Source organism: Rhinolophus sinicus, chromosome 4, assembly GCF_057876585.1.
Source record: "Rhinolophus sinicus isolate RSI-liver-muscle chromosome 4, RSI-T2T, whole genome shotgun sequence".
Taxonomy (NCBI): domain Eukaryota; kingdom Metazoa; phylum Chordata; class Mammalia; order Chiroptera; family Rhinolophidae; genus Rhinolophus; species Rhinolophus sinicus.
The window spans coordinates 65,876,389-65,902,785 of record NC_142504.1 but is presented as its reverse complement, the minus strand read 5'-3'; the positions used below and the strand labels follow the sequence as shown (position 1 = coordinate 65,902,785).

The window sequence follows — 26,397 nt, the reverse complement described above, 5'->3', positions numbered from 1 at the left end:
ACAAATTGTAATTACATTATACGGTCCTTCTGAAATGGGAGCAACAACTCATTTATGTAATAAAATGATTTAAGTATTGCTAAAGTACTCTCCTTCCATAGGAAGACATTAATCTCAATCTTCATAAAATAATCTATCTTTAAAGCTTTCCCTGCTATAGAATGATGTTCAGGTAGGCTGATAAAAATTCTGAAAGTTCTTCTTAGTTATGCAGATGAAACATTTTTTAGATAAAGTTCTAGCTTACAAACTGTCCATGAAATTCAGTGCAACAAATGTTATTTTGTGACTGCTTTGAATATGGCATTGTGCTAAGCCCTCAGTCATTAATATAGTATTCCATTTTGGCACGGACGCTATCTGAAATGTAAAATTTTTACCTAAAGGAAATATATATGTGTAAAATCAGGACAGAGAGGTGTCAGAATGGGATGAAGTGATACAAGGGAGATGCCTATAAATGGCCATATTTTGACAATAAGGCATGATGAAATAGATGTTCTAGATAGAAATAGAGGCTAGAAAGTGTGGGGTGAATTTAGACTCCAATTATCAACAAATTTAAAATGTGTGCAGAAGGAACTAGTAAGAGACAATTTGATTAGACATGTGGGTGGGGACTGAATTTGGAACAGTTTTCAACATTAGGTTGAGGACTTTGAAATTAATTCAGTAGACAAGTTAATGATTTCATTATAACTACATTTTAGTAAACACAATTTAGTTTTCCTGGCTAGCAGGAAGGAACACTAAGGTGGGCCTGACCCTAAGAAATGATCATAGGAAGTATGTTTGTCGTGCGGGGGACCCTGCTCGCTGCGCCATTTGTCGTGCACAGAGGCCTTCTCGCTGCGCCATCTTTCAGGCGGGGCGGCCTGCGGGGTCTCTGCTCCCGCTCCCCACACAAGAACGCAGGATATGGTGAGGCCGAAAAGGAACACCCACGGAGCCGTAGGTAGGGGAGCCATACCACCACGGTCTCACTGGAGGCTGGGCCCACCGGACGCCGACCTGCCTACCGCTTTTCCGCCAACCGACCGACCGACAACTCTTCTCCACTCTCTCGACTCTGTTCCTCTCCTCGGCCCTCCTCTTCCGCTCTCTTCGGCTCTGCTCTGCTCTGCTCCTCGGCAATCCTCGGCAGTCCTTCGTAGCCGCAGCAGTTATACCAGCGGCCAATCGGCTAACCGGCCACAGCCTACGGCCAATCAGCCACAGCCGATGGCCATCCACCACCCGAGACAGCACCCTTCCACGTGAGGCCGAGAGCCTGTAAACTACTTTCTGGGGCTCTGTCCCCACAATGTTGCAAGAAGGGAGTGGACATCAGGGCCTTTCAGAGGAAGGAGTTTGTCTCATATGCATATATCAATGCAGTACGAGAGTGAACCAAGAAGAGGGCCAGAAGAAAAGGTTTGCATAGGCATGTGAAGCTTGAGTCCTGCCTGATCAAAACTTCCCTGGGTCCCTTAGCAACAAGTGATGCAATAAACTGAGGCCAAGAAAGGCGGGGAGGCAGAGAACACAACCAATGATATTTATGCAGAATCACCACTCTGGCAACAGGATTGCACCTGGTGTAGGAGACCTTCACGATATCTACAGAGGTTAGCAAAGAGAAGGAACTCAGGCTTTACAATCAGGAAGACCTCATGTGTAAAGAAGTTACTTAACCTCTTTGAATCTTCCTTTATAGGTTACCTTTGTGAATGAAAATAAGACCTAGTTGGACAATCAGCTCTAACGCGTTTTGTGGAGCAAAAATTAATATAAGACCCAGTATCATATATCATATCATGTCATGTCATATCATATCATATCATATCATATCATATCATATCATATCATATCATACCCAGTCTTATATTATAGTAAAATAAGACTGGGTCTTATATTAATTTTTTCTCCAAAAGACACATTAGAGCTGATTATCCGGCTAGGTCTTATTTTCAGGGTAACACGGCAGGCTGTAGAAATGGTGCAACACTCTAATTGCTACGTCAGATGTTCTGTGTAAATTTAGACAGGTTTGTGTGCTTGTGTGCATGTATAGAAGTAGATCAGGAAAAGGAAGAGCCAGAAGGAATTGTTCTCACTTTGGTCATCTAGGATAATGCATTTCCAGAGAGCCTGACTGAAAACTCACACAGTATCTATGAAATATGCCTAATAGAAACTTTCACTTTATCCAAACAATAATGTCTTTGTCCCTAGCTAAGGTGTTTAACCGGCTGAGCTATAGAAAAGACATTCTATAGTAGTTAGAGCTATGAAATAACTAATTTTAGACTTGTAAGTAAGGTGCAGAATAACTGAAGAAATCTGAACCCAAACTTGTATCTGACCACTAGCACAAGTCTGCAAAATGTACCATCTTCTAGACTCAGCATCCACATTTTACCTCCATATCAAACAGCATGAGTTTCCTGCCCATTATTCAATATGCTGTCTACACCAAGACTTGAAGTCATTAAGTGATATACAGTTCATTTGGTCATGTCACTAATGAAATCTAAACTGTTCCTGCTGATACCTCTGATTTTGTGTAGAGCAAAGTGCCAAGGTAACCACCTGGAGATTCAGGTTTTTAGTTCAGGAATTCACGGTTCTCTGTAGGACCTGCTCTTTATCATTCATTAACTCAAACATTTATATTAGTCATAATGACCCAATTTAGCAAAGATGGAGATTACAAATCAGAACATTTTTTTTTTTTCCCAGCTACGTTTTGAAAGGAAAGTTCAATGGAAGATGACATCTTTTTTTCTAGAAGAAAAATGGATCCGTTCACCAAATACTTATTAAATGATGTCAACTATGCTTTGAATAACAAAAGGTGAAACTAATTACTTTCCAAGTTAGAAGCCAAAGTCCTAGGTAAAGCTCTCAACAGCTTAAGAAATGTAAATCACCTATTTTGTTACCCACACACACACACACACACACACACACATATTAATCTATAGCTTTTAATTTGTGTTTCAAGTATATGCAAGATATTTTGGCAAATCAAAGGAAATTGCGAACTTGATCAATTGTATGAGAGAAGTTCAATGGGAGTGATTATATAATATCACGTAAATGAAAAAGCCTCAGATATAAGATCTAACTTTTTTCTGATGGTGTGGAAGTTATAGGCACTTGTTCTGAACTGATATTTGAGTCTCCTCAAAATCATGTTGAAATCCTAACCCCTAATGTAATGGTATTAGGGGGTGGGGTCTTTGGGAAGTGATTAGGTCATTAGGTTCCCTCATGATGGAATTGGTGCCCTTATAAAAGAGACCCAAGAGAGCTCCTTTGCTTTCTTTCTGCCGTATGAGGACATAGTGAAAAGATGGCTTATCCATGAACCAAGAAGCAATTCTTCACCATACACTACTACTGGCTATATCTTGGACTTCCCGGCCTCTAGAACTGTGAGAAATAAATGTTTGTTGTTTAAGTGACCCAGCCTGTGGTATTTTGTTACAGCAGCCTGAACAGACTAAGACAGCACTTAATAAGTGCTTGTAGCAAGAATAAATGAAACCTCTATCTACTATCTTATGATGCAATGTTGCTATATCATAACAACGGTTTTAAACTAAATCTAAGTCAGAGTTCTGGTCATCTTACAGCTTTACTTCGTCAGCCAGTACTTTATTTGGACTAAAGATAAAAATCATTCAGTTGGTCTTAGTCCTAACACAGCCATTTCTCTAATGGTGCCAAAGGGCAAGGCTTGCCACCACCTCCTTGCAAATCTTTGGTCTAGACATTTTGATCCCAAACATTGACATAACCCTACACTAGGTTGGGGATACGAGAATGTCCACCCTGGCAAAGTTCACAGTCTCACTGGGAATAGAAAATGAAGGCAGATGTGCTTCCACTGCCACGTCCACCCAGGACAGACATCTCTCCTACCTGACCACAGCATTCATTTTTGCCTGAAATGCTTTTAACTGAGTGCTCTAGTCAGCCACTAGCAAAAATCTGAGTTCCCTGGATACATGCTTATGGAAAGCAATATTATTACTTAGTACTGTTGTGCTTCATTCTAATTTTTGAAACATGAAAGGGAGAGAAAAAGAAGATTTATCAAAAAACAAAACGAAATCCATTAGTGCCAAATAATATTTGATATATGCACACTACTCTTGTTTGAGAAAACTGAATTTCGGTTTTAACATAAGCTCAGCAAATGCCAAAGAATGATGGTGTTATACAGGAAGAATCAACTCCATCTGATTCTCTGGTATTTTTCCACGGTTGCTTATTAAGGCAAAAGGAGCTTAAGTGTTTCTTTTGTTTTATAAGAAGAGTATACCCATAGAATTGCTGCAAATGCTTTCACCATAAGAGCCACTTCTTTGAGCCTCAGGGGTCTCTATTGAGCCTTCATAGTATGATAAGCAAGGTTTCTGGACTGTGTATGAGCTGTAGAAGGATGTGAAACAGGAAATATGAATCATGTATTTTTTTGTTAATATACAAAAAAACACATACACACACCCTAGCGGGAATTTAAAGTAAAGGACAATATTTTCAAAAGCTGTCCCTATGACCTAAGGCAAAAAAGTAGGTTGAATGGTGTTCAGAGTTTAAATCTGTTTACTACACTTGTACCCCTTATCCAGTTTCATTTTTCACAGTTTCAGTTACACAAAGTCAATCATGGCTTGAAAATATTAAATGGAATATTCCAGAAATAAACAATTAGTAAGTTTTAAATTGCATGCCATTCTGACTAGCGTGATGAAATCTTGTGCTGTCCCACCTGGGACCTGAATCATAACCTTTGTGCAGTGTCTCTACACTGTACACGCTTCCAGCTCCTTAGTCACGTAGTAGCTGTCTCATCTCAGTTATCAGATGCACTGTCACGGTATCACAGTGTCTGTTTCAAGTCACCCTTAATTTTACTAAATAATGGCTGCAAAGTGAAAGAGTAGTGATGCTGGCAATTCGAATATCCAAAGAGAAGCTGTAGAGAGCTTCTTTTAAGTGAAAAGGTATGTATGTATAGGAAAAAAACATAGTATATATAGGGTTCAGTACTATCTGTGGTTTCAGGTATCCACTGGGAGTTTTGGAACACATCCCCCTCTGGGAAGGGGGGACTCCTGTACTTATAAGCCCCCATAATCAGTGGGTGGAGGTGCTCTGAGCCTTCGTTTCTATACCCATAAACTAGTATAGGGCTGACAGCTACTTCAGATTGTTGAAAAGTTTAATAGTGATGACACATAAACAATATTGTCTGTAGTGCTTCGTTGACTATTATTATTGTCATTATTGATTAATTATTCTTATTAAATGGTGGCAAGACAAATTAATTAGTGATAAAATTCTATCTCATTGAATTTATTAAATGTAAATTCAGATCTGGATTTTGACCAATCCCAATAAAAACAATCTAATTTCCAGCTCTTCTGCTTAATTTCTCTCTGCCGCCGAGTAAGCACATGCAAAAGAAGAAGGAGGTTCTCTCTAGGCTCTGTGGAGCTCTCCAATTGCATGATTTTGTGACCCAAGTTTAACTCCTATCGCTCATCTGCTTCCAGGTAATTAAGCCAGGGAGATGAATATTTTTAGATTTTATAATTTTAGAAAAAAATACATTGATGTGTTTATCTAAAGTAGGTCTTTTAAACTGATGTTCGTGGCCTGAATTGTGTTTCAGAGGCTCTTTGAGTCCCCTGAAGATGCATGTAACATTTTTGTTTATGTTCATGTATGTATTTTTTTCTGGAAAGTGAGCTTATTACTTTCATTGGATTTTCTATGTATGTGAGACATGACACCTGACCCAGCAAAAAAGGGTTGTGCACCGTGAACCAAGAATTTCTAAAGGTTCGTAATTGTTGATCAAAATAATAGTATTATAAATAAAATGGTGTTATTTCATACTTTCATAGAATAAGCCCATGCAAAAGATAAAACTAGAATCCAAGTTTTTTGGTTGAGTATCAGTCAAGACAGAGTACTGGTATCTTAGTTCAGGTCCTCGGATGCAAGGTGGTTTACTTGGGAAGCCCTCTTGGAAAGTACTACAAGCAAGAGAATGTAACAAAGAGGGATGGAAAAGAGAGAGAAGCCCACAGAGGTGTCCTGTTAATGGGTCACTGTTGTAAGGAGTTCCTAGGAAACTTTTGCAGAACCCTATGCATGCGTCTTGGATTGTCCAAGAGATTGAGTAGGACAGTGAGGGCATCTACCCACTTACTTCTGTTGCTCACTGTTGCTTCTGAGGCTTTCATTGTAGGCTCTTTCAGGTTGCCCTGCTCGTAGATAAAGCAAATTTCCAAGGAACTAGGGAAAGCCCTCAGGCAGAGAAGCATGGAGCTTCAGGCACTAGATTGGGAGATAGCAGCAGCTACTGGGTAGAATCTGGTTGGGTGTCGCCCATTCCAGAATCTTTCTTCTCCTACACACCCACATCCAATCATTCACCAAGCTGTAACTTCAAATTTTACTTCCTGCAATACATTTTGTATTTATCCTCTCTATCATATTTAATTGTCTCTGCCTTGGGTCAGACATCTGTAATCACTCTCCTGAACTATTGCAGTGCTTTCTGGCTGATCTCCTAGCTCATCTAAGCCATCTTCTGGTCTAAATTGTTGCCCACTGACATTTTTAGAGGCACACCTAACAATATTTTCCCCGAGTTTTATATCCTTCAATGGCTCCCAACACTGTTAGATAAAATCCACACTTATCGGCATTGTCTGTAAAGTACTCCCAGATAAGTTTTTCATCCCATTCTCAGTATCATTTCTGTTCTCATTTGTGCCCTCATCCGATAGACTCTGGTGTAATCATTCTTCAGAACTCTGCCCAGACAGTCCCTGAAGTCAAGCTTTTACAGACAACTACCCCTTTCCCCTCAACTAGGCAGTCAAGCCTCATCTCAACCTCCTCCCACATACACATGCCCATTGTCCCATCATTTCTTTCCTCCAGTCTGTATTGCATATATCATTGTAATGGTACCTGGTACATAGTAGCTTCTCAAAAAATATTTTCAAATGATTTCACTAAATGGTAGCATGAATTCAGTGCATTGTATTTTATATTTACATATTGGTATCTTCTATAAGACCACGATTGCATCTCACCAACCCCTTACCAACAGCCTCCAGCATAATTATAATAATGTGTGTTCAACAAATGCTTATTGACGTGAATCATCATAAATGCTGACATGGTGGATTGTGAATAAATAGAAGGTAGAATCACATAAAACTGAATTCACATTTTGCCTTTGACACTCACTAGCTGTGTATATTGAGTAAAATACTTAACCACTCTGATTTTACTTAGTTTATTTGTAAAATGGGATCGCAAGCGTAGGTCATGTCACTTCTTCCAACTAGACATTCCCCTTTCCTGTAACAATAGCATATGTCCCTGGCTATACCCCTGTGACTTACAGTGTACTCCATTGGAGGATCATACTTCTCTGCCCATAGACCCTGTAATTGGCCACATGACCTGCTTACATAACTGAAAGTAAACAGAAGTGGTTTATGTCCCATCTGAGCAAACACCTTAAGAGCCATTGTTTACGTAAGTCAGCGGAATCAGACTCTAAAATGTCGTGAGAAGTAAATTAATCATATAAGCAAAATACTTAACAGAGAGGCCAGCGTAAGATAGGTTTTTCATAAATCTAAGTTCCTTTCCTCTGTCATGTTAATTTGAAAACCCAAAGCTAGTCCAGGAGTGGACATAAGGCAGAAGTTTGAAAACGTTCAAATAAATGAATAAACAAATAAGTTGGGCTTAATTTTTAAACAACAAAATATAGAAACTTCCTTTTCTTCTAGTCATTTCCTGAATATAAGTTACTTTGACAAATATTTTATATCATAATTTTAGAAGAACTTGCTAACATTTCCAGGAATGTTTATATGTAGTCTGAAAGAATTAAGCATTTAGAAGCTCAGCTTTCAAGAAGCCTACAACATAAATAATTTAATCAAGAAACCTGTACTATACACCTGTATATCCAAAAATATTGTAGACTTATAAGTTACAAGTTTGATAACACATTACTAAATTCCCAACTAAGATTTCTTTGCTTAGTTCCATAGACCACAAGATTATAGTAATGGTATGATTTTTTAGTTTAATGTTGTTTCCTTTCTGTATGCTTCTCAGAGAGGCAATATAAAGAAACACCTGTCTTGACATAAATGGATAGGTATTCAAATTATCCATTTTATTCTACAGACTTATAACCTTAACAGCAACTTCAGAAAACTATAGTAGTAACTATAGAAATTAATATGTTTGTTGACATCACAATTGATTTCACTTAACCATCTCATTTCTTGGATATACCGTATTTTGCGGTGTATAATTGCACTCCCATGTATAATGCACACCCATGTTTTTGGCCCAAATTTTCAGGGAAAAAAATATTTTGTTTTAATTTTTTTAATTCAAATTTTTATTTGTTTACATTTAGGTACTTGTTTTTTGTATTATAAAGAAATTTTAGCATTTATTTTTTAACATTATGGTATAAGAAATTTTAAGTAACGAATAATTACAAAACAAGAACAGATACAAGGTACAAGAAATTTTATGTATTGGTAACAAATTTACGATATTTACACATCATAGAAGGGCAAGAACTCTTCATCGTTGCAAGTTCGTAGTAAATTCAACAAAGCCGATTATCGTATCCCAGGGTATTATTTTGCATATGGGTATTGCTATTAATTTCTCGAGTTACACTTTTAACTCATAAGCATAAATAAAAGAATTAAAAACATTTATATACAGAGGGTGCCAAAAATGTATACAAATTTTAAGAAAAGAAATCTATTAAAATTGTAATACTCAATATATACCAATAACAAAAGATGAATACAAGTCTCATTTGACATCTGCAATTACAAGAGGTTCTCAAAGTGGTTATCATCGGTGTCCAGACAATTCTGATTACTGAGAACTACTGCTTGAGCAACATTGACCAAAGTGTCCACTTGTATACATTTTTTTGGCACCACCAGTAGGTACAGAATTAGTAGTACCCAAGTATAATGTGCATCATTTTTCCTTCACAAATTTGGGTAAAAAAGTGCACATTATACACGGCAAAATATGTAAGTTTTCATATAGAAAAGCATTTCATAAAACCATCGTTGGAGTCTAGCTTTTCATTATTTCTCAATATTTTATATAACATTACCTAAAGAATCATCATGAATTTCAATTACAAAGCTAGTGAGTTAAACAGTAAGTTGGAGGACATAAAATAATTTAAAAATTAGCCTTAAATTTTCAAGGAATCAATTCATTCTCCAAAGGAAAAGGCTAATAAAAACAAAAGTTTATCAAGAAGGGCATATTCCATGAAAGTAGGGGCTGGGTCAACAGAGAAATGTCACATTAATATTTATATAAAAGGGTATTTATTTATCAAACATTTATTAAATGTCTATTATTTGCCAGTCCCTGGGCTGGCACTAGAGTTTGTAAGATGGCAAGACATATGTCCTGCCCTCAGAAGCATAGGGCTAACATAAGACACTAGCAAGTACATTCAAGATCATGAACACATCTGGTGGCTTTATTCTGATTGAAGACAGGAGGGGATGGGAAGACAGAAGGATGGTGGTCAGTGGGATTTGGGGAATTTTTAGAAGGTGGTGGGGGTTGGGCATGAACAACTGCAGTTTCCTGAAGGGAATTATAGGTAAGAATGAGGGAAAGCCGTGAAACACGGTACAGAAACATTTGCTAAGCCCTTCTCTGATTCTGTTGCCACAGAATCAGTTCCTCACTCATGTCTTCCTTTATTCAATCATTTCACTTTGGTCATCTAAGTGGGTTAGGTGCAAGGTGCCTCAGTTAACAAGACAGACACAGGCCCTGTCCCCATGGAGCTCATGATCTTATTATAGGGATCCTGTCATGGGGAACAGCCAATGCCAAGCTCAAAACATTAGACTCAGTCATTTTGAGAAGAGAGACTCAGAAATATTCTGTTGTTGATATGAAGGTCATTGAATTAAGTACTTGTTCACACTGACACACAGAATAAAGCCACTTCTTCCTCCCTATACTGTTAGCGGTGAGTCAGCTCCAGCTGCAGGCTGCCTTATTGTCCTACCAGCGGCTGTGTAGTGATAAAAAGATGTTGGGGCCCTGGTCTCTTTCCTTTCCCCGAAGCCCTCTCTTTCACAGCACTCTACAACCAAATCCACGTATGCTTCCCCATCAAGGACTCAGTCAAGTACCCACCATATGTCTGGTGAGCTAGCACATACCAGGCAGTGCTAGGCACCACTGTATCAAGACAGCCTGATCTTGGGCAGGCCTGGTGGCTCAGGCAGTTGGAGCTCCATGCTCCTAACTCCGAAGGCTGCCGGGTTCGATTCCCACATGGGCCAGTGGGCTCTCAACCACAAGGTTGCCAGTTCGATTCTTCGACTCCTGCAAGGGATGGTGGGCAGAGCCCCCCAACTAAAATTGAACACGGCACCTTGAGCTGAGCTGCCGCTGAGCTCCCGGATGGCTCAGTTGGTTGTAGCGCGTCCTCTCAATCACAAGTTTGCCGGTTCGACTCCCGCAAGGGATGGAGGGCTGTGCCCCCTGCAAATAGCAATGGCAACTGGACCTGGATCTGAGCTGCGCCCTCCACAACTAAGACTGAAAGTTCAACAACTTGAAGCTGAACAGCACCGTCCACAACTAAGATTGAAAGGACAACAACTTGACTTGGGGAAAAAAAAAAAGTCCTGGAAGTACACATTGTTCCCCAATAAAGTCCTGTTCCCCTTCCCCAATTAAAAAAAAAAAAAAAAAGACAGGCTGATCGTTCATGTCCCAAAGGAGGAGAAACAGTTTCAACACAGTATGTCCAGTACCACAATAGAGGAATATAAAATGTGTTACAAGAAGAGGTGGGAGTCCTGGGAGTAAAGGAAAGGTTTCACAAGAGCATTAATGTCTGAAACTTGAAAGGTGAGTGGCAGCTCCCCATGGAACAGACGCAGGGGCACAAGCGTGACAGGCAGGCTGTGGAAGGCTGCTCAGCCTGCGGAAGACAAAGCCTTGCCTTTTGAATTATGTCTACACAGGGTAAAAAAAATCCTAGGAATGTTTGTGTTTCATCACAGGCTGTTTTCAGTGTGATTTATATTTTAAAATATTCATTGAAGAGGCAAGCTTTTTCATTCCACAATCCAAGTAGAGCATTAAATAAAATCTTGTACAATATTCTTAATAATGATGTAATCTGAGGTACTGTGCTGATTATGTAGATTTATTAAGAATAACTTCATTGCTTTGTAACTAAAAATGGGTGAGAGATCAGTAAAAGATTGTTATTTTTTAAAAAAGCAGCAATAAGATTTCCCAGAAAGCAGGGACTTTTATTTCTGTTGGCAGGTTACTATGCATGAGCGTATTTACTTGCTGAAATATTTTGTCTCAGATGAAGAGTATAGCTTTGGTAAGAGAAAACCATGTTCAGCCCTTGCTCAAAGCTTGTTGTGATAGATACTACCAGAGTTTTCTGATATTTCTACTTCTTGTACCCTTCCTGCATACATGGCAGAGTGACAGCTCTCCTTCCTCATAAATTAGCAAGGTGACTAGCTTTGGACCATAAACTGTGAGCTGCAGTGACAAATGCCACTTCCAGGTTGAAACACTTGAGGTCCAGTGCGCAATTCTCCAACCTCTCCTTCCACGCGTAAGGAAACTCAGAAACATCTGTTGAGACAGAAGTGTCACAGACTGAAGCCCGTGACACAACATGCAGAGGCTGCCCTGTAGAGTTGTCTGGCCTCTTCAGATTTTGCGTAAGTGAGAAAGAAACACTGAGAATTTGGGCCATTCTCTAGTGGATACACTTGTTTAGAAACATGCGAATATCAATGAATTTACAAAGTCAGGCCCATCTGCATCACCTTAACCTAGATTAATGAACGGCTGTGATTTGGTAATATTTATAATCATAAACTGCACAGAAAGTTAAGCTTTCTGATTGATATCAAAATATGTTAGGCACAAATTTTTTCCTCCATAATAAAAACAAAACAAATAAAACACAACCGAGTCTTCTTTTGTTATGTAGATAACAATATTGTAGAACCAGGAGTGGGAAGGGAGTATTAGAGGTGGCATTGAAGATATATGAACCTATATATCCTTCCTCTGTTACAACACAGTCCTATAATGAAGTCCTAGAACAAACTCCTGATCTCCCCCACAGAGGGGCAAGGTGATTGTTCACAAAGTGAGCACATTACCATACATTCAGCCATAGAAACTGTGACAATGTGCATTTATTCTGAAACAATGCATATAATCACAAAGTTTCCAGAAAGTGAATGGCTGAACACTATCTCATGGCAAGCGCTAAGCAAGGAGGGTGGGCAGGGCAGATCCCTTGTCTTCCTTCCAGTTACAAAACATACAACAGAGGGCATCTTTGCTTTCTTATCCTTGGAGAAAGCTTTGAAGCTTTAGCTGACTCAGTCTTCTTTTCCTTTAGATGTGAACACTTTAAAATAATCTGCTAGCAAACAGATTGATGGGCAAAAATCAAAGGACATTGTGATCAATATCTCTTACAATTACTCTAAAGAACCTTATAGCTTCATTTAAGATATAATTGGATTTCCCTTTAAGAGAAAGAAAAGGTTAAACTTGAGAAGAAAAAAAGCAAAACCATATTAAACAGCACTGCTTGACACAGTCTTTGCAACTATAAATGCATAATAATCTCAAAGATCAATATCTGTTCTATATTTTTAAGATACTTGATGTAATGCAAAGAATAGCCTGTGCCCTTAAATGAGAAAACATGGGACAACATGGGAAAACACAGGATGGCATTTTACGGTAATATCTAAAAAAATCAGGATGATCACCAAACTGATATGACAGTTCAAAAATAAAGCATATTGTTTGATATAGTCCTTAATAATATTTTTATTTGTACATCTATTTTGAAACATAACAATTTGAGGAAGGCATTGTAATATAGAATTTATACTGTTTGGCTTTATTTAAAATATTCATAAAAAGAGAACAGCCAATAAGACCTCTGATTTGAAACTATGCCCTCAGAGCTATAGGAATAGGAAAAATAAAACAACACAAAACATTCATTTAAGGATTTGGTGTGGTTTGGTGTAAAAATCTTAGTCTTTGAAACTAGGAAAACCTTTACTTGAATGCAGGTCAATATGAGTGGCTCTGATTATATGGGTAGACTACTTGATTTTCTTTGAATTTCTTTACCTGAGAGATCGCAACCACAGTCTACAGTGGCTGTCAATGATGGCCAGCAGCCAACTCCTGCCAGCTGCCTGTTTGTCTGCAAATAAAGTTGTACTGAAACACAGCCATACCCATTATCTATGGTTGCTTTTGGTTACAATGGCGAAAGCGAGATTACAACAGAAATTGTAATATAAGGCCTGAAACGTTTACTATCTCTCCTTTGCAGTAAAAATTTGCCAATCCTTAGTCTATGGGGTTGTTGTATGGACTATAAATGATTTAACACTGCTTGGTACATGGTAGCTGTTTTCATTAAGTCATTATTCAAGAAAGCACAAGGTTAAGGTCACATAAGCTATGAAGAAAATGTTTCAATTGCCACATCCTGTCGATCAATGAATCCTTAACCATCTTAGAAAAAGCTCTTCACCAAAGTGCTTCACTTAGGAGACAGCAAAGAGTATCCACCTGTCCTTTCCTCTATGAAAAAAAGAAAAGAAAAATATGACCCAGATAAATGCAAATTCAAAGGATACCACTGAGATACCATTTTTCACCTAATAGATTGGCAAGAATCTCAAGTTTGACAGCACACTCTCTGTTGGCAAGGCTCTGAAAAAATAGTTATAGTCATGCATTGCTGATGGGAGTGAAAATTGTTGAAACTACGGAGAAAAACTTGCAATATTCAACAAAATTCCCTATGAATGTACTGTTTGATTATACTTGGGAACATATCCCTGAGATATCTGGTAAGAAAGCGTGCACAAGGTTATTTATTACAACTTTTTTTGGTGGGGGTGGGGAGCAAGAGCAAAAGACGGGAAACTGCCTAAATGTCTACTCACAGGGTACAGAAAGACTTAAAGCAAATGGCCTGTGATCCATTTTCCTCCTGATTACAAGGAGACACTGGGGATGGGGAAAGAAGGTAATTGACCTGGTTTAGGCTCCTTGAAAACATACTAACTAGATCATTGGGCAAACAGCTTCAGCTTAATGAATTTTTTTGCTCAGAAGAGAACCCTCATCAATGGAATGGTTTAATCAGGAAATCCCTGGTTTAGGTTATTATAGTAAATAAATCTTCAATCCATATATTTATGAGGCATGATTCCCTGGAGAGTATCATATTAGCTATTCAAATTTCTTAGGTATAAAACGGGATGTTGCAAAATTAAATATTCCTTGCTATGTGAGGGAATTGCAAACCTCATTAGAAACCTCATCTATCACTCTGGGCCAGAGAGCATGGATCTGGGGTGGAAAAGAAGGACCGGGAGTCATATGGATAGCTTGGATTTCTCCATGCAGTACCAAGTATCTCTTGATAACTTGTATCCTTGAAACATTAGCAAAGTTTGATACTGTATAATAGCCCTGATTTGACCAATCTCATTCTTTGTGTTAGCTCATCCACACAAAGGAATGCCTTATGCAGGTTAATGAAGTGAACTATATATACACTAATATAGAATGATCCCCAGGATATAGTCTCAGTGAAAAAAATCAAAGTGCAAAAGAATGTATGTAATATGCCACTCTTCATGCAAGGACAGGATGAGATACAGCTACACGAGTACATAAGTATTAGCTTGCACATGCAAAAGTAAACATCAGAAGGTTAAACCCAAAGCTAATAAACATGGTAACTATAGAAAAAAGAAGGAACAGGGCACAAGGGAAAGGGACAAATGTGATATTTCTCTGAATAAACTTTGTCATATAATTTGTACTTGGAGATAAATGTTACATATTCAAAAATAAAATTAAATCAAAAAGAAAAAATCTGTTGAAATTTAAAAAATTCTGAAACAAATTAACCAAATTATATATAAAATTTATGACATGATCACAGGAAAAAAATTGAAGCAACTTTAGTTTTCACTCTTTTGATCGTACATCCCTAAAAATATAAAATTAACACACAATAAAAAATTTTTAAACTTCATTCGGTACTCTTATTGTTAGTGATAATATTAATATTATTTTGAAAATATTATATATACAAGTCTGACAATTAAGTTTGCAAACTTGCCACCATGAACTTACACTGGCAGCACTGTACAAACAGCTCGGTAAGGTTTCATAACCTTGGTATATCAGTGTCTCACAGCTGTGTTCATGTCGATGTGTGGCGGTGTCTTGCTGGGTGGTGTTCATTATTGTTGTTACATGATTTTGTGTGTTGTCACAAGAATGTCTGAGCTTGAATTAGAGCAATAAACAAACATTAAATTTCTCGGTAAACTTGGTAAAAGCGGAAGTGAAATCAGGGACATGTTAGTCCAAGTTTATAGAGACAATGCCATGAAGAAAACAGCAGTGTACAAATGGATTAAACATTTTTCTGAGCAAAGAGAACGTGTCATTGATGAAGAGAGGTCAGGGCAGCCAATAATGAGCAGAACTGATGAAAAGATTACAAAAATTTGTCAAATTGTGTGTCAAAATCATCAGCTGACTGTGAGAAGCATAGCAGACCAAGTAAACTTCAATAGAGAAACAGTTAGGAAAATCTTAAGTGAAAATCTTATGGGAAAGGTGTGTGCCAAAATGGTCCCAAAGGAGCTCACCAATGAACAAAAGCAAAGGAGAGTTGAAGTTTGCCAAGACCTTTTGGAGAGGCAAGACAATGTTTTGGGCCATGTTATCACTGGTGATGAAACATGGGTGTATCAATATGACCCTGAAATAAAGCATCAAAGTGCACAATGGGCGTCAGTCAATTCTCCACAACCAAAAAAGTTCCATCCGTCCAAATCAAGAGTCAAAATGATGTTGCTAACCTTTTTTGATATCAGAGAGATTATTCATTATGAATTTGTACCAAGTGGACAAACAGTTAACCAAGTTTACTATTTGGAAGTGCTGAAAAGGCTGCGTGGAAAAGTTACATGAAAACAACCTGAACTTTTCACCAACAATTCTTGGCTCCTGCATCATGACAACGCACCAGCTCACACAGCACTGTCTGTGAGGGAGTTTTTAGCCAGTAAACAACTGTATTGGAACACCCTCTATACTCACCTGATCTGGCTCCCAGTGGCTTCTTTCCTTACCCAAAGATAAAGGAAATATTGAAAGGAAGACATTGTGATGACATTCAGGATATCAAGGGTAATATGACGGCAGCTCTGATGGCCATTCCAGAAAAGAGTTCCCAAATTGTTTTGAAGGATGGACTAAACACTGGTGTCAGTACACAGCTTCCCAAGGGGAGTACTTCAAAGGTGACCATAATGATGTTTGGCAATGAGGTATGTAGCACTTTTTCTAGGATGAGTTTGCGAACTTAATTGTCAGACCTCGTATTAAGATGAAATAAGTTTTGTTAAGAATTAAGATTTTTCAATGAAAAAGAAAAGATGATATGCATATAATAAGTTTAAAATTCTGTAAGATTATACTTGAATTGGAAATATTGTATGACTTTGGACTTATTTTTCTTAAAAAAGGCCTTTCTTAGCTCCATCTCTTTAAAAAGCCCAGAAAAAATACCACTCCAGATGAGAATCTCTAGTATTTAGATTGTGGTTTCTAAATACCATTCTCTACAAAGAATGAAGGGCTCCTTACAGGATGTCTGACTAAAGGTCCAGAATACTGGATGGGCTTGGTATATCGGTTGTGCTAGAAACATGGAAACTGTACAAGACCAGTGGGCCTGTGTCAAAAGGACAAGAAGTCAACATGAAGTTGTCCGCAATGACTGAAAGGGAGCAATTTGAATTTACGTGAAATAGGGGAATAGAATAACAAATAAACCAATACCACAAATGAACAAATCCAGAACGTGAGACATTCTATAAGACAATTGACCTGGTTTCTTCAGAAGTCAACAATGTGAACAAAAACAAAATGAAGCTGGGAGGGAACTGGGGGAAAACATCTAAATAAAGAGACTTGAGCGATCAAAATGGAATGTGTGGGCTTTAGTAGCAACAGCCATTTTTTAGGTGACCAGGAAATTTAAACATTGATTGGGCAATAATGGATGCTAAGGATGTACTGTTATTTGTATTTGCTAAGATTGTGGCATTATGATTCTGGAAGAAAACATCGTTTGTTTGTTTTCAGAGATGTATACTGATCTATGTAGGGACAAAATGACATGATGTCTGAGATTTTATTTAAAATATCTTAGCCAAAAAAAGAAAAAAAAAAAGAAAAAGGTAAAGCAAGTATGACAAAAGCTTACCGAAGCGGGGAAATGGATATACGACATTCAGTTTGTTTTTCTCTCTTCTTTTGTGTATGTTTGATGTTTTTCATAACATAAAAAAGAAAGATGCTTTGGGAAAAGATTTGAAACTGCACATGATTTTCCATTTTTGTTGTAAGTTGGCCCCTGGGATGTGTCCATTCAAGCCAAGCTCCCCCAATCACCTTAACAACTAACTATGAGAACTTTCTGTGAGGCTCAACAATGATGGTGCTGATTGAGTGGAGGTGTATACATAGAAAGAAATAAATCTTTGAGTCAATTAAAGAATGATACAAAAATGCTATCACAGTCAGCCTGGTGATGATTTAGTATCTCTCACTTGGAGAAATGATGCATTTTAAAGTATTTTATTATTTCTTTTATATACTCTAAGCAGTCTGTCAGCTTGATCAATACACATAAAAACTTTCTCAATATGATGAAAAGAACTAGTCAGAATCTACTTTTAGAGTAAAAAAATTAAATTACTTTTCTTTCAATAGCTGTATTGACATTGAAAGTTCAATAAAAGATACCAAATGCCACCAGAGAGATCCGATATGCTGCTATTCAATTACAAGGGAAGGTGATTTAGTAACTTTATTGATCCTACCTCTACATTTTCCAAGGTTATAATTAGTCATTTTTTTTTTTTTGGGGGGGGGAGATGCAGGTGTAGAAATGCTTAAGAGTGACATAATCTCAGCCTTTCACTTAAAGCTGATAATAAGATCTAATAATTTTAATAATTGGGAAGCTATCAATATAAATATAAATTTCTCTGCACTAGAACTGTAGAACAATATATGAGGTGAATTAGCTAGAAGAAAGTAAACTCTAATTCTTATAAATTTCTAACAATACAACTTACCTTATTTAAGGTTTCACAGTTTAAGAAGTATTTTCAAATAAGTTGCTCAATTTAATCTTCATGTCTACTCTGTGTGTAGGCAGAGATTTTATAAAGTAAAGCTCTACTTTACAAAGACACTGAGTTTCAAGGGGCAAAATGATAACTTACTCAACGGCACACACTTACTGAAGTAATGGTAGCAATACCACTGATTTATACTCAATAAATTACTTAGAATAAAATAGGACATTAGCAGCTGAAAGTAGAGACATGCTAAACCCCACTTACCTTTCAAAACCAATCTGCCGAAATGTCTTTTCCCATGTTGAGCCTGTAACAGAAGGAAGGAACATAATTAGTACACAGCAAGTATCCACATAGTTTTGTTCGGTTTTTTTTGCAACCCTGCTAGGTACTTGGTTTTACACTTAAGTGGAAGACTGTTTTCCCTCAGATGTATCACTTCTCACCTCCAGTTCCCAAATGGCCTTTTAGAGAGCATTCCACATTGGGAATTAAGCACATATCCCCTGCCATGGGACAAATCTCTACCCCACTTTCCTGTAGTAAGGCAATAGCCCACTAAATCATTCTCTAAATATCTAAATGTGTCTGGTTCAGAATAACATGAGCAAAACTCTGCTATCAAAAATAAAAAAAACAGCATATTGTAAGTTGTACTCTCTAAAATTCAACTTTTACTTTTGTTGTTCATATGGAAAGCTAGATGACACTGTAGGGGAGCAAAATTTGCCACCTCAAAATGTGTTTTTTTATCATGAGGATTATTTTAGGCTGATTAATTTTAAGAAACAGAGGACTCTAGTAGTTTATCTTTTTACCTCCCCCTGAACTGCCTAAAAGAATTTAGATACTGGTGCCTGTACTAGGAAGAGAGCTATTACCATAGATAACTTCTTTTTACATATCATTTGTACTGTGAGTCAAACGCAAAACAAAACATCTGTTTACCAATCATTTGCTCTTTCCATCTCCACTTGAACTGTCTTCCTCCCCTTTGAAGTTCCAGATCTATACCCCCTTCTCTTTAGCCCAGGATAACATGTAAACCTCAATTGCTTGACTGTCTTGAGAAACTCATATCTTTGGGGTTCCCATATGTATAAAATTAATTTTTTTTCTCTCCTGTTAATTTGTCTTATGTTAATTATTAGGCCAGCCAGAGAAACCTAGAAGGGTATAGTAAACTTTTTCCTCCCCAATAACACTCTGAATTTCCAACTCATTATACACGATGCCTTTATCTCACTAACATTGAAGCACAGGATTAACATTTTGTTTTTATTTTTTAAGCTAAATATTTTAATCAGAAGTCCCCTAAATGCAAAAATGCTGTTTAAAGTAACATGAATTGAAAAGTAGTATATCCAATTCTACAAAGAAAGCTGGGTATAAAAAAGATTTTCTACAATCTTTCCATGTAATAACTCTTTCCTACATTATAGGCATAATAATTTTCTTCATACTTGATAGAAAGAAAAGTCCAAATTTTTATCAAAGACTGTTTTAATAAAAATTCTGCATTTACAAAAGTTAAGGGTCTGTGCTTAACCCATAGTTTTACATTTTCATGATGTTCAGTCAGTGGCAAAAACATTCTGATTTCAGTAACTATTTCAAGTAAACACCCACATATCCCTAAATTCACAAGTTGTGTTTTATACTAGTTGCTTGATAATGACAGCAGATAACTACTGCCTTTCTGTACAATTTAGTTCTGCACACAGGAAGTAGTGGATTCAGCATTGGTCTCCAGAAGCAGCTATAAAGCTACCCTGCTTCTTTTCCTAAAGTCACAATAAACTAGGATGGTGGTTATGTTTCTTTCTTGAGAACTCTACCTCACATGTTTTATCTTCAGGTGGTTACTCAGGGTCTCCTAAATATCAGACAGACTTCCTGTAAAGGCAGGAGTAGATTTTATATAGGAGTAGTATGAACCAATCCCAAGAGAGCACAAACATGGTGTTTCACCATGGGGATAAGGTTCATACTCCTAGGCTATGACAGATCATTTTAAATAATTTTTATGAATAATAAAGGACTAAGTTTCAGATATGAATTATACACACATATATATACACACACAAATTTAAAGCAGATTCAGGCTTATCTCCTTGGATAAAGTCACTCTTATCCAACTGAATTCCAATATGCTTTGTTGAGCAGAAGTAAAAGATATGGAATTTTAGTTAACCAGCCCAGGAATTTCTCATGGCCCCTGGCCCAGCGGAGTGGGCCCCATATGAATATCATTTGTACTGTGAGTCAAACGCAAAACAATTAAGAATCTCTATCTGAGGAATTCTTTGAAGATAATTATCCTGCCCCTAAAATCTTAGCAATGAAGACACTGGCAAAGAATATATAACCTGAGTCAGAAACCATATTGTACTCCAAGACAGCTGGCAACTGCCTGGCCCAAACTAAGAAGCAGGAGAGATTAAGCGTCTCCTGCCAAGTGAGAACCAGACAGTCTGAGTGCAGACCAAATGGGAAGGGTCCAAGGGAGGGTGAGGTGGGGGTGGGGTGGGAGGAGGGTGGGTTTAGATGCTACATTTCTTGGCTTCTCTTGCTTCCAGTGAGAAACAAAGCAGCTTTTAAATGTTTCTACATTTGCATTTTCTCCAGTTCTTAACTGGAGAAATTAATTTTCCTAAATTAATTTTTTAAACAAATTTTTAAGAAAAACCCCTTTTTAATAGACTCTATTTATCTTCAAGGAAAAATAAAAATAAGTGACTTTGCTATACCGCACTATCAGGATTTTAGAACATGGAACTTTAATTAAGAAATATGTTCCATCTTTATTTCTGAGAAAAGTAAACTTATTCAAACAGGCAGAACAAGTTAAAAGTGTTTGGTGCAAGACTTCCAAACTCTTTAGAATAAACATTATCAAGCCATTCAACCAAGCACAAGACAGATGATGAAACAACGACTTCCTTCTAGAAACTAAAAATCAATTTAATTAATAATTTGAGCATCTCTCATACCATAGGTATCCATCATTGATTGTTGTTGATACTCTGCTAACCATCATTATAGTTATATATAGGACTGAATATATTAAAGTATGGTTTCTGACTCAAACACCACATACCCCGGAGGTTTGGGTTTTATGTCTTTTGTGAGCACTTAGTCATGATGAAAGGAGAAACACACAATAAATGGAACAGACATCTCCAGATCCTTTGGCACCGAGAATATTTTTGGCAGCCCATTATTCAGTTGCTGGGGAATTCTTTTAAAGCCATTAACCATGTTTTACATGGTAAGGTAATATTATTCTCCTTTGCCAGAGCAGTCCAACACACAGAGAAAAGTAGAGAAAACAAAAGGAGCTGGCAGACTTCCTTGATTCAACACTTTTTAAATGAGATTTATAATATAGAGAAGTCTAAAACATGTTACATACTTCAGGGAAAAAGCAAACAATGGCCACAACAACATAAAAGAAAATATATAGCATAGAGAGATGGATACAATCCATAAGAGGCATTTTTTCTTTGCATTCTTAGATGAAATAGTTAGAAATAATGATTATGATTCTTCATTTTAAAAAATTGCCCTTTGTAGCACAGGTATCCCAAAAACAGAATTGAAATTTGTGGAGGAAAATAAAGACCAGAGGTTGGAAACAAACCCTGGACTAAATGTCAGTCTGAACAGCAAGTTTCAGTATCTAATCTCTTGTGTGCCCCAGGTGACAAACTACCTCCTAATATCCTTTGGTACTGACACTCCCAAGACTCCAAGGGGAACTACTACACTGAAGTATAGAGGACATTCCTTTGTGGAGTTATCAACATTTGCTCCTTTACAAAATGAACAAAGCTCCATCTCTTTGTTCTCATTCCCCCTCCCACTCTCCCTTCCCCTGGCACCCCATCTACCTATTAGCCTCTGTTGGTTCCAGGTTCCCTTCTTCTTTCCATCACAGAAGTAAGTTATGGAAACTTCCTTTCTTTGGGAACTACTTTCCCCAGGCCCATGAGCTGCTTCCATGGGTGCTCCCAGTCATATTACCTCTCCTTCTCTCCTTGCCTGGCCATAGGGGCAAGGACGTCTGGCCAGTCCTCAGAGCACCTATCTACCCGGCCACAGGTGATCAGGATGGGCATGTGATCGGCTATGTCGAGCCAAAATGGAACCTTTCCTGCCTGGCTTGACCTAACTGGTAGGAACCTCTCTCTGCTCGCCTATCAGAGACCCAGAATCATGTGAGCCCACATGATTGTTCACAATGTAGCCATGTTACCGCCACATGGAGAAAGCCTGTGTAAGAGGAAAGATGGGATCCAAGAGCAGGAGTAGCCAGGAGAGGGGTCTCCTGATGGCATGTGTGTCTGTCCAGCTGCTCTAGATGCCCTCGCCTTCCCTGCCACTCCAGCTATACGAGAGGAAAAACAATTGCGTTCTTTAGTCTAGTTTGAAGTCTAAGTTCACTCTAGTCTTACATCTAGTTTTAAGCCTGACATGTGTATCTCAATATGAGATATTGAATATAAGCAATAAAATGAGGTCTTACAATGCCTTGAGCATCCAAATTTTATGTGGTAATATAAACATTTTAAACAAATTCTAGATGCTTTAAAAACTATATTTTAAATCAAGAGAGTGCCCATTCTCCCCCAAATTAACATAGCAATAAAAACAGCTTATGCTTTATGCTAACTTTATCTATATATTCGCTAGTTTAATCCTCCCAAACACTCCATGAAGTCAGTACTATTATCATATCCTCTTTTCAGGTGAGAAAACTGAAGGGTAGAGACTTGGGAATCCAGAACTGGTGTTTTTAACTTTACTCATTGCTTCGTTATACGTTGGGGCTTGTATTCTTGTCTTTTCTTCTGTCTTCATTTTCCTTTTCTTATTCTCCTTCCTATTATTTGTCTCTTGCCTTGATCTGCCTATAATATTAGAATTCATAACTATATATTTTTTAATTCCACAAAGTTTTGTGTGTCTGATTATTGATTTAGAAGCATAGGAATGCCTATAGTAGAAGTTATCTGTCATCAAACCCCTTCTCACACCACTTTTCATCTAGGACCTATGGATCTTCCGAAGTTAGTTTTGTTTCACACTCAGTATGCCGAGCAGGAGCTCGATACATACAAATACAGAAGGCCACGCACCAATATGAAACCTGCAGATGATGGAACAGGGCTGATTATTTTTTATTTCTCCTAATTTTCCTGACGTAGTGATTTAAAACCACAGGGTTTTGCCCATTACTTGAAACCAGATAGCTGAGTTCTAACAGCTCTGCCTCTGGTCATCTGTGTTTCCTTACACAAGTCACTCTTGAGGCTTTTTCTTTAATGTAACATTTTCAACAGGTCCCTTTCAGTTTGTAATTTTATCTTTCCATAAATGCTATTGAAAACACAAAACTTTCTATCTTTATGTTGTAAATTGATTGCTCACTGTATTATCAAGCTTCTGCATTAATTCCTTTTATCAATCACTATTTCAATCAACTTGTTATTTAACCTCTAATACACACAAAAAAGGAACTTGATTTTTTTCTGTAGATTTACATTAGTAAAACTGGTCAAATGAGGCATACACTTTTTTCTAATTGAAGTTTTACACCAAGTATGGTTCAGATGTTGAGAGCCACTTGAACTTGCATGTATACCTCTGCTTTTTTTCAAAATAATTAGCAGAAAAGGACTAATAATTCGTGGAAGTGGTAGGTTTTTGCCAGCATATGCCTATAAAAATGAAAGTATTTTCATACATGGTAGGGGCTGCCAAGCAGTTCAACATGTGGCCTGGCACAGAAATTGATGATGAAACACTCAAATATAAGGAATTATACCACTTACAAGTTTTCTGGTGGAAGCTTAATTTACATTATTTTTAACTCTTGAAAGGAAAACATTTTTATATCCAATCAAAGAGTCAAGATTGTACCATGCATTGAACTTCGAATATAATGTAAAATTCTAAGAGAAAAATTGACAAATAGTGACATTTTACTTTGCATATATTAAGATGCTTTTGTGTTGAGTTGTAGTTGAAATCTTTTAAACCCCAGAAATGGCTGCTCTAATGGAAGATAAGTACCCGAGTAATGCGATTTTCCCAGCTAATGAGCAATTTGAACATTTTGGTTTAAATGGTAAGAACTGCAAAATTTTCTGAGTCCTAATTCCCAAATAAGCTTTGTCATTAATGGGTTAAAAGTAACTGTAAAAGATAGAGGTAAGGAAAAACAATTCTTTACCATCCTTTAATAAATAATTTTCATATTAAATGATCTACATATTTTTTAAAACATCATTTTCACCTCTACCTAATACTCTTGTTTTGTAATGTCCATTATCCCTTGCTCTGATCATTAGTATCTAGATGACACCACTTTATCAGTCTGGTAGCTGTCATTAAGTTGCATACTTTGGTTTTCATACCACTTATACTTTGTAAGTTCTTTTCATAATATGTCTTAATTTTCCATCACCTAAGGGTAATCACTTCAATTTTCCTTATTTGTAAAATAATATAGATTAAAAAACATGAAAATATTTACATTTTTTTTTTCCATATCTGCCCCCAAATACACTAAGACTCTCACATCCATCTTTGCACATATAAAATAGGGGTCATCCTATTCTGAAATCTACATTCATCACCTAATAATATAATGTAACTCTTTCCATGTCAATAAATATAGGCATGTAATCATTTTAATGCCCACATAGTATTCCACAATTTAACAAAATGCAAGTCATTAATATCTAAATTACGTCTACATTTTTGCTATTATACATAAAATATGTTGAACATTTCTATCATTTTAGCATTTCAGTGTTCAAACATATTTGTTGCCCCAATATGTGGGAACAAATATTACGTTTATTTCTTTGATCCTTGCAGATTCTTTAATATACAAATATCTCAACTCCAGGAGGTTTTGAATGAGTATAATGCATGTTTTATGCTATCATTTCAATTGACTAGGGCCAGTCTGAAAAAAAATTACCACTATTCACTCTTTGTAGAGACTGGGAGAAGCTGATTCACAAATGCTTGTATTCAACAAGTCCATTCACAAATATGCATTATTCTTCTCTATGAATGGAAGATGCTACAACATCTTAAAACATTTTCTTTTGAAAAATTACTTTCAAATTATTCTAAAATGAAATGTAAATTCTAAATAATTTCCTCATCAAATAATGGATTTTAAAAATTATTGACCATAACATTTCTCATTTAAGATTGGGTCTGACTGGCAGTCTGCTTTTTTCTAGTTACTTCCAACTAAAATAGCTATGGACACACTGGAAGAGAGAAACTCACACACACACACACACACACACACACACAAAATCTACTTTCAAGAATCTCAGAGGACTTTCACAAGTAAGTCAACTGAACTGAATTGTAAAACTCAGCTTGTTTTATGCATATGTCTCCCATGGAAACCAAACAAACCAGCCACCCTTAAATAACGTAAAAGTATGTTTCATTCTTTTCCCACTATATTCCCCCTAGTCTAGAAACACAAGGTCCATACAAAACAGAAAGTGGGCAATTGTGCCTTTTCTACATAGGATGCCTCTTTCTGAAGAAGCCAAACTTTTGTTCCCATCATTATCATCACCAGGCTACCTTCCCCTGACCTCCCTGCCTTCAATATCTTTTGACATCCAGTCCAAATCTCGGAAATAGTTGACAATAAAAGTTTGTGCATGTGTGCATTTATGTTTGCCTATGCATATGTATACTTGTGTTGTGTATTTATATCTGTGTATGCACATTTGCCTATGTATGTGATATATTTGTTTGTGTATATGTGTATTTGTCTCTGTGTATGCATGTGTGTTTGTGTGTGTGTGTGTGTGTATAAGAAAATTTCAGTGGAATTATAGAAAAGGTAGTGTAAAGAAGGAGTGAGCTGAAAACTAAATGGAAGGTCAGGAAGTAGAGACAATGAGGACAGACTTTCTTTTTAAAAGTCAGGCCATATTGACATGGGGAGGGAGGAGAAGGGAGTTGGGAGTTGAGAGCAAGAGCTGGAAGAGGCCAGGCCAAAAAAATGTGTGGCTCCTTTAAATTA

General features: G+C 37.1%; 1 protein-coding gene across 7 annotated transcripts in view; it reads right to left on the bottom strand.

The window, feature by feature from the left end:
* The window catches only part of PIEZO2 (piezo type mechanosensitive ion channel component 2), a 436,387-nt gene that overhangs the window by 204,606 nt on the left and 205,384 nt on the right, over nt 1–26,397 (bottom strand). For all 7 annotated transcript variants that reach the window (XR_016021128.1, XM_088797899.1, XM_088797898.1 and 4 more), the window contains one exon: nt 18,588–18,630. Coding sequence is in view for 6 of the 7 variants with exons in the window: in XM_088797899.1 (XP_088654025.1) it covers nt 18,588–18,630 (43 nt within the window). In the remaining variant the exon portion in view is untranslated. The remainder of the gene's footprint in view (nt 1–18,587; nt 18,631–26,397) is intronic.